The 8,516-nt window shown below is 44.0% G+C and overlaps 1 protein-coding gene across 2 annotated transcripts in view; it reads left to right on the forward strand.

Annotated features, from left to right (window-relative positions):
- Positions 1 to 6,105, forward strand: part of CFAP44 (cilia and flagella associated protein 44) — a 140,786-nt gene extending 134,681 nt beyond the window's left edge. The window contains exons 33-35 of one of the 2 annotated variants that reach the window (XM_047792333.1): positions 2,880 to 3,040; positions 4,121 to 4,255; positions 5,300 to 6,104. In XM_047792333.1, coding sequence (XP_047648289.1) covers positions 2,880 to 3,040; positions 4,121 to 4,255; positions 5,300 to 5,473 — 470 coding nt within the window. In that variant the 3' untranslated portion in view covers positions 5,474 to 6,104. Of the gene's footprint in view, positions 1 to 2,879; positions 3,041 to 4,120; positions 4,256 to 5,299 lie in introns of both variants that reach the window. The other variant, XM_047792342.1, reaches the window with a different exon arrangement.
- Positions 6,106 to 8,516: the final 2,411 nt, after the last annotated feature.

An 8,516-nucleotide genomic window follows, 5' to 3' on the forward strand; every position in this document is an offset into this window, starting at 1 on the left:
AAGATAATGGTTGGTCTAAGATGTGTGGATTCGTAGAGTCCAGTTTCTAATGAGTGCTGAGGATTCTGCCTCAGGGGTAGCTGGATTATAAAGTTAAAAAATACATGTTAGAGACAAAAAAAAAAAAAAAACCCTCTGTATGCCACTGGTGTAGCCCTAAAAGGACAAAAGACCAAAAAAAAAAAAAAAGAAAAAATACATATTAGGACTCTCTTTGAATAGCACTTATTTGAAACACAGACTTTTCTCAGGTATAAGCCCTGAGGCTCCAGTGTTTCTCACGTACTTTACATTCCTTTGGCTTCCGTAGCCTGTGAACATTGTTTATATTTGGAAATATTATTCTTCAAACCAAGGAACACACTAGTAAGAAAATGAGGAAAGAAACTTGTTTTCATTTGAGTAAACTCTCTGGGGAAATGTGTGAAGGAGATGAAATGAAGTATTCACACTTTTGGAATGTTAGTTGAAATTAAAAAAGAATAGTTCCATGTGGTGCAAGTTTTATTCAGTGACTTTCAGTCCTTTTCCCACCTCTAGTTTGTTTTCTGAAAGCAAGTTGTGAGTCTGGTTAAAGACTGATCTCCTAATTCTGAAGGTACAACTAGGAGTGGGTTCCCTTCCAGTAACTTGGAGAACAAAGACTCACCCATGATGAGAAACAGCAGAGTCACTCACTGTTGCCTTCCTCCATCCCTAGACCCAATGGGGAAGAAGAGGGGAGTCTAGAACCTGGGGGTGGGCAAGGAGGGCACACCTTATAGCCATGGGGACAGAGGATGAGGAGTGTTCCAGAAGCTTCATGTCCCCAGCGAACACTAGCTGGCCTAATCGAGTCAGGAGGAGAGTATTAGAGGGAAGGGCAGGGAGCAGAGCACCTGTCCTAGTACATGAGATGCCACCGGAGAGGGCACCCACTTACGTGGGGCTGGCTGGCGGAAGTCAAGATTCTTTTTGTTTGTTTGTTTTTTAGGGCCATATCTGCAGCATATGGAGGTTCCCAGGCTAGGGGGTTAAATCAGCGCTGTAGCTGCCAGCATACACCACAGCCACAGAAATGCGGGATCCAAGCTGAGCCATGTCTGTGACCTACACCACAGCACACGGCACCACCAGATCCTTAACCCACGGAGCAAAGCCGGGATCAAACCCTCATCTTCATGGATACTAGTCGGTTTCGTTACTGCTGAGCCAAGATGGGAACTCCGGGAAGTCAAGTTTCTTACTGAGAGAGGCTAAGCAGGCAGCTGTAGGCTGGCCATACATGTGCACATAATCCAGTCGTCATTTCATTTGCCTCACTGATTATCATGGCCACCACATTACACATATCCATGAGGGTACCACCCACATAGAATAGAAATGAATAGCCCTCCCTAGATTGTGCAAGACGATAGCCATGCCAGTTATACCATTATCATTCAGCCGTAACCGTTATACCTGAATACAAAGTTCTGTACTGTTACAGAATTGCATCATCTTGTTATACCTGAGGGCCTTCAGACTTCACTAAGGGGGCTCTGGGGACAGAGAAAATCTTGTTACAAGATGACATGTTCTTGGGGAGCTCAGACTTCACAAATGGAAATTAATCCAAAAGGTCCAGTGTTCACCAGTAAAATATATCTCATGTTAAATGGAGATAACTGTTAAGAAGAAAAAATTAAAAAGGGACTGGGAAAGAGTGGTGCAGTCTGCAAGGGGCCTGGGAAGAACTCCCTAGAAACGTGAGGAACCTGCTGAGACGTGGTTCTCCCTGGTTAGAGGACGAGGACCTTGGTTACACCTTCAGAAATGAATGTTTTGCAAATGGGTTTTTCACCAGTCTCACAACTCATTTTCAGAAAACAGGCTGTGTGGAGAGAGCCAAGTGGCTATTTGGGGAAGAGAATGCCAGACGGTGGAATTCCAGAAAATTCCAGACCAGTGTGCTGGAGTGAGCCTGGAATGTTTGAGAAGCAAAAAGGTGTCTGGAGTAAATGAGGAGAGATAATTGGGGCAGGCAGGGAGGGCCAGGTAGGACCTTGTGAACCCCTGCAAGGATTTTAATATTTTTACTTGGAATAAGATGGAAACTTCTGTCACGTGCTTATTCTATTCTTAACACTTGATGTCATAAAGATCAATAATAAAGTTAAAAAAAAACACCCCGAAGAGTTCATAATCCATTTGGGGTAATGAATAGTCTGAGGAGGAGGAGATCAGAGTGTGTGAGCCATTTGGGAAATATGAGTCTGTTTTACACAGGATTTTGAAGGAGATGAAAAGACAATATAGCAGTGTGCGTTCTAAGAGAGGCAAGTAGTAGGCGAGAGATCACAGAGGAAAACTCAGCTGGTAACAGAAAATCTTTCACCATCTTTTTGCAAAAGCTATTCCTTTATGTTCCTCTGTGGCATATGGAAGGTCCCAGGCTATGCATCAAATTGGAGCTGGAGCTGCAGCTGCAAGTGTGTACCACAGCAACACCAGATCCTAACCCACTGAGTGAGGCCAGGGATCAAACCCTCATCTTCACAATGGGAACTCCTGGTATTGGTATTCTTTTTTTTTTTTTTTTTTGGCTTTTGTCTTTTAAGGGCCACACCCATGGCATATGGAGGTTCCTAGGCTAGGGGCCCAATCAGAGCCTAAACCACCAGCCTACCCCACAGCCACAGCAAGATGGGATCTGAGCTGTGTCTGTGACCTACCCCATAGCTCACAGTAATGCTGGATCCCCAACCCACTGAGCAAGGCCAGGGATCAAACCCACATCCTCATGGATGCTAGTCAGGTTCACTAACTGTTGAGCCACAATGGGAACTCCGATATTGGTACTTTTCATTTAACCACAGTGGGAGCTGTTGTCCAACCTAACAGTGACTGTCTTCTTTCAGAAATGGAAGAAACAGTCAGTCAACTCATGATCAGCAAGTTTGGCCGTGTGATAAACCTGGAAGCCCTTCAGACACTTTCTGTGAATACAACACTTGAAGAACTGAAGATCAGAAAACTGCGAAAGGAGCTGTCGAACGCCAAGGAAATGAAGATGTGGGAGGTAAGGATGAAAGGGCAGGTGACCTACTTTGCTTCTGTCTGGGTGGAGGCAAGAACGCCTGGTGAGCTGTAGGCAGCTCCCTAGAAGCATCTGTATAGCTGGAGATGTGTCCATGAGCCTCCTTTGTTCCCTCATGATTGTAAGCCTGTCTCAGCTTCCTTACTGTTCGCTTAGTTGGAGGGACTGGTCTGTCTTGGGATGAAAGCACTGGCAGAGGGGTCTGGGACCCAGGATTCATGTAAATATGATGGCAAAATAGCGTGAAGCATGACAGAGGGATTTCCACATTAATGTATGAACACTCCCAAGGTGTTAGAAATGAAACACTATACTGTGAGGATCCCAGAGTATGGCTCTGTATTATTCCATATAGCTTTTGCATGCTGTTTCCACCACAAATTAGAAAACATCTCTAAGTAATAAAGTTTCTAGCAGGTTATATACTCTTTAGCTAGTAGGATCTTAGACTGTTAAACGGCCCCAAATCATTATGACTACTTCAGTTTTCTGTCTTAGCAGTAGATAGGGAAGAAGTTCCTAGTGCTAAATCGTCTCAAGATCTTTTCCAAGATTTGCCACTTTACTGTAAAGGAACAAATTACTTCAGTGTTCATATCAGTGGGCCTGGTCCCTGTCTGGGGAGTGCTGGAGATAATTCATCGGAGCAATAAGAAAACAAAGGAAAGCCACTGGCAGATGTATGGCCATTCAGGCTGGTCATGTAGAGGGTCCTGGGCCAAGACTGGGGAAAGAGTCATATAGGACAGTGTCCTGCTTTAGGATGATGCTCCCTTGTAGGTAATGAATAACAGCACTCAGTTTGCACACTAATTTCCTTCCTCCACAATGGAGGGATATCTATGTCTATCTTATTTTTACCTACTGTCATCCTACTTACATTCTTCTTCTCTCTAATCGAACCAGACCCAATGCAGTTGCTTCTGATTTTATTATTGGCTTATTATGTTTTCCTATGTGCCTGTCACTCCATTTGCCTGATGGTTTTGATCAAATATGGACATTCATTTTTATTTCCTCTCTCATTCACTTAACCTGTTTTGCATCTTCCTGCTCTGGTAGGAAAAGATTGCTCAAGTGCGATGGGAATTGATGATGAAGACCAAAGAACACACCAAAAAGCTTCATCAGATGAATGATTTATGTATGGAAAAGAAGCAACTCGACTCCCAGTTGAATATGCTACAGAACCAGCAGGTACGCTTTCCTTTTCTTCAGACCCTTCGTCAGAACCAGGACATTCTATAAAGGTAGTCATTCACGACAATATCAAACAAACCTTGATCTTGGGCTATTTCTAGCCCACCTGGGTCTCCAAGGACACTGAGTTGATACTGGCTACATTACAGTGAGCCTTGAGGACTAGCTTTACTATATGTTTCTTGGGCACTATGAGCAGTTCATTAACCTCTGTTTCCGTATCTTTAAAATTGGAATAACCATACCTTGCTCTGAGTTGTGAGGGTTACGTGAGGTCACATGTGTAAAGCACCTGGCACAGCACAGACACTAGGTGTCCTGTCCCTTCCTTTAATGTGCATTCATATTTTTGAGCATCTACTCATGTAACAAGCTCTAGGGCAGGTGCTGGGTCAAGTGGTGAGATCCAGGCATACTGGCCTCTGTCTCTAAAGCACAGGATCTGGCAAGAAGGACATATCAAACAAGCATTTAAGGTGAACCACAGGAGATGGCTACTTTTTAGGTTAAAAAAAATGGTCAAATATCCCTAATTTCAAATTGTTCAGTCTAAGAACTGCAGTGATGTGTGATGTATGATTTGATAGAACATAGAGCAGGGATCCTAACCCAATCCGTGTGGTGCAGGAGGCCTCCCTAAAAGGAACATCCGAAGTGTGGCAGGAATCGGCTGGGCAGGGGAAGAAATCAGATGAGGAAATAAGGATGCCTTTTTTAGAAAACAAGATATGGGCTGTTTAGGTAAAGGAGGTATCTTGCCTTTGGTAATTCCAGTGAATTTTAGCCCTGCAGCTGCTGAATGACTGAGGGCTAGCTTAATGAGTTTCCTCTAAAGGGGATTTGCATTTTAAGGGCTATTGGTTCACAGTGACACATTTCCAATGGTAGGATTTTAGTGGAGAAACTGAAGGCTTCTGAAGATAAGGAGAAAGGACTGTTTAAATTGACTGCAAGGCAGGCGCACCTAGCAGACAAATGAAGACAGGGAAGTTCCCATCTTCCAAATGATGCTTAAAGCAGGGAGGTGTTTTCTTTCAACAGGGCAATGCCTTCCAGGGCCCTCGGAAAGCAGATACTGTGGCAAGAGAGAAGGTCACTGAATTGATCCAAGTCCAGGCCCAAAGGATTTTGGCCTTAAAGGAAGAGATTGCTCTTTTGCGTAAGAAAGGTGGCCTTATTCTCCCACCCATCCATCCTCCACAAGAGAATGAATGAAGTCCGTGGGTCTTTAAATTTACTTTTTTCTTCTCAAATCCATCCAAGATTTCTGACAACACAATTCAACAGAAGTTCTGTTTCCTTATTGCCTGCAATAATCCTACTCTTTTAAAGGGAACTTATCTAAAAGTCTAAAAGCAGATCCAGTTCATGTAGTTTTAATAATCCCCCCCCCAAACTGGTTATCTTAGAACTGACTTCAGCAACCAGCATCTACTTATTGTTGAATTGAACCCTTTTAGATGTGTTTGGAACCAAATGGATTGAGTATGAGGTCTTGGGAGGCTGTATCTCAAATCACCAGGAAGCATCTGTAATATATCCTGTTTTAGGAAATTTGGTTTTTGGTCATTTGAATTTTTAGCCTGGCAATGTCAGGTCCCTCTGCATTATTTCTCTTGATTCTTGCCCACACGCAACAAAGATTTGGAGGTGCAGGCAGTCTGGCCCGGGGTTGTTCCCAGGATCTGGCTGACGGTTGTCCCAGCTAGGAAGTGCAGCTGCAGTGCCCAGACGGAGCCAGCGATCTTGCAGTGCAAGGATGCAAGGACGGAGGCAGGTGGTCTCTTTGGGCAGGAGTGTTCCATTCGGGATGGGAGCTGCTCTGGGTCAAAGGGAATTTCTTTTGTCAGCAACAGCACCTTAGTTTGAAAGTTACAGCTTGATAGGGCACTCTAATGGGCCATTCCCTGCCTGTCTCCCTGAGTGAAACACTCCCACTGGTTGCCTCCAGTCTTGATTGCAATCAAGACTCAAGTTCATAGCAATGTACAGTAAATTTTATTCACACCCTCAGAGAGAGCCGGCCGTTCTGGGGTAGGGGACTGGGTCTGGCTGCAGCTGGGTCCTTCCTTATATCCCCATACAGCAGACATGTTTGAGGACCCCAATTCTCCCTCCCCAGGCCCACTAATTTTTCTTGCCCAGCCCCCCTGCACCGTGTGTAAGGGCTCAGTGTTGTTTGATCTCTGTATGGGGGCACGTTTTGATCCTCCAGTTGGTTTCAGGCAGGATGCCTTATCTGCCTGGGGAATAGGCTATAGGGAGGTGCTCCAATGAGCAATGCCTCTGGTATCTGCACGTGTCCTCATTATTTGATCACCGGCCTCCTGTTTTCGTTAACGAGAAATGGCCTGTTTTGAATTACCTGGGTCCAAGTCCCTATCCTATCCTACCTAAAAGCAGGAAAATCTATCATTCAGCAAACCATGAGGAAACATCCTTTTCTTGATCATTGGATCCTTGGAAAATGAGCTTTGAGATAGTCAGGGATTCTCTGAAAAAATACAAGAGAAAAAAAAATTACCAACCAAATCTGAGAAAAAGAAATGTAATTTAGACTTTTAACATTAACTTCACAAAGCAGTTATTTGAGGGCTCAGGATTCAGGGACAGGTAGACAGAGCAGAGCAGTTTTGCTTTAGATTAGCAGGAAGCCAAAAAAGAATCAGCTTCCTGGATCACCTCTGGGTGAAGCAGAGAAGTGAGTCTGCGAAATGGTTAAGGAGGCTTTTCTCTGTAGATGTTTGCAACACTACCTGCATTCTAAGTATTTCCTATGGTTTCTCATGTCCTGTGCCATTTTCTCTCAGGTTCTACTTGAGTCACTTGCTGGTCTTGATATGAATCAGGGAGTCATGAAATAGATTCCATTCCTCTGGGAGATCATCTCTAACAATCATTTTTGATTGGACAGAACATTTTGAACTAATTTGAGAGTGTCCTTTCAGGTTTGGGGTAAGTGGTCACTGGAATTCATTAAGTGGTCACAGGCAATGCGACTCCTAGCCTGGGAAACTTCCATATGCCAAGGGTGCGGCCCTAAAATCCACTGAAAGTTGGATTCCTTTTAGTAATAGAACATAGCATTAAGTTCCATGCTCTGTGGGTCCATTTTAAGGAGCTACTTACTCCCTTGAGGCTGTCCCAGAAAATGAGTTGGTTACTGAAAGAGAAAGAAGGCAGTGTCACACCAGTGTGGAAAGTGCCTCAGCAATGTCAAGTCTTCTCAGCCTGCTCATCTGCCCCCCAGATTATAGGCAGGACTTGGATTCTTTGTATGTTGGGATGTATGTTAGGGTGGCCACTTGATCTATTGTGTTTCTAAGGTCCTTTCCTACTCCTCTTTAAGAGCTTCTAGTAGCTTCTCACTGGAGATCTCTGATGTAGCAACCTCTCTACTGGAAAGCACTCATCTTCTCTGCCCTAGGCCCCAAACTATGTGTACTCTTCAAGAATTTTTTTTTTTTTTAAAAACATGCAAGTCATATCTCTGTTTTACTTATTTACTCCTGCATAAAAAATTACCCCCAAACATAGCTTAAAATGAGAAGTACTAAATATCCCGTTTTCTGAAGGTCAGGTCAGAAACTGTGGGCTGGGGCTGTGGCCATCTGAAGCTTGGTTGGGGCTGGAGGGGCTACTTCCAGACTCACTTGACTGACTGGCAACCGTCTAGATAGAGCAGGGCCTCAAGGAGACACTATTCTCTTGGTTTTGGTGAGACCTAGGGGAATTTATGTTTTTTCCTGGGCCTCATGTTGTTATCAGATAAATGAGGGATTTGGATAAGCTCTGAGGCCTCTTCCCATTCTGAAATCCTGTGATTCTCATTGCAGCAAGAATGAACTTAGAATCTATGGAAGAGCTAGGTCAAGGATTCGGTGTGTGTATCAACTTAAGCGTAAAACCAGTCAGGAGTGGGGTTCCTGTTGTGGCTCAGTGGAAACGAATCTGACTAGCATCCATGAGGATGCAGGTTCAATCCCTGGCCTTGGTCAGTGGGTTAAGGATCCTGGCCTCACTGTGGCTGTGGTGTAGGTTGATGGCTACAGTTCTGATTAGACCCCTAGCCTGTGAACCTCCATATGCAGAGGGTGTGGCCCTAGAAAGACAACAACAACAAACCAGTCAGAAGTATTACTTTTTTCCCAAATTGAACTAGATGAAACCACTCAAGTTTACAATATTAAGATCTTTATGCAGCATGTTTGGGATCTGACAATATAGTTCATTTTTATTTTGAATTAGACAAGATATA

The sequence above is a fragment of the Phacochoerus africanus genome, chromosome 1 (genome assembly GCF_016906955.1).
Source record: "Phacochoerus africanus isolate WHEZ1 chromosome 1, ROS_Pafr_v1, whole genome shotgun sequence".
In the NCBI taxonomy this organism is placed as follows: Eukaryota; Metazoa; Chordata; class Mammalia; order Artiodactyla; family Suidae; genus Phacochoerus; species Phacochoerus africanus.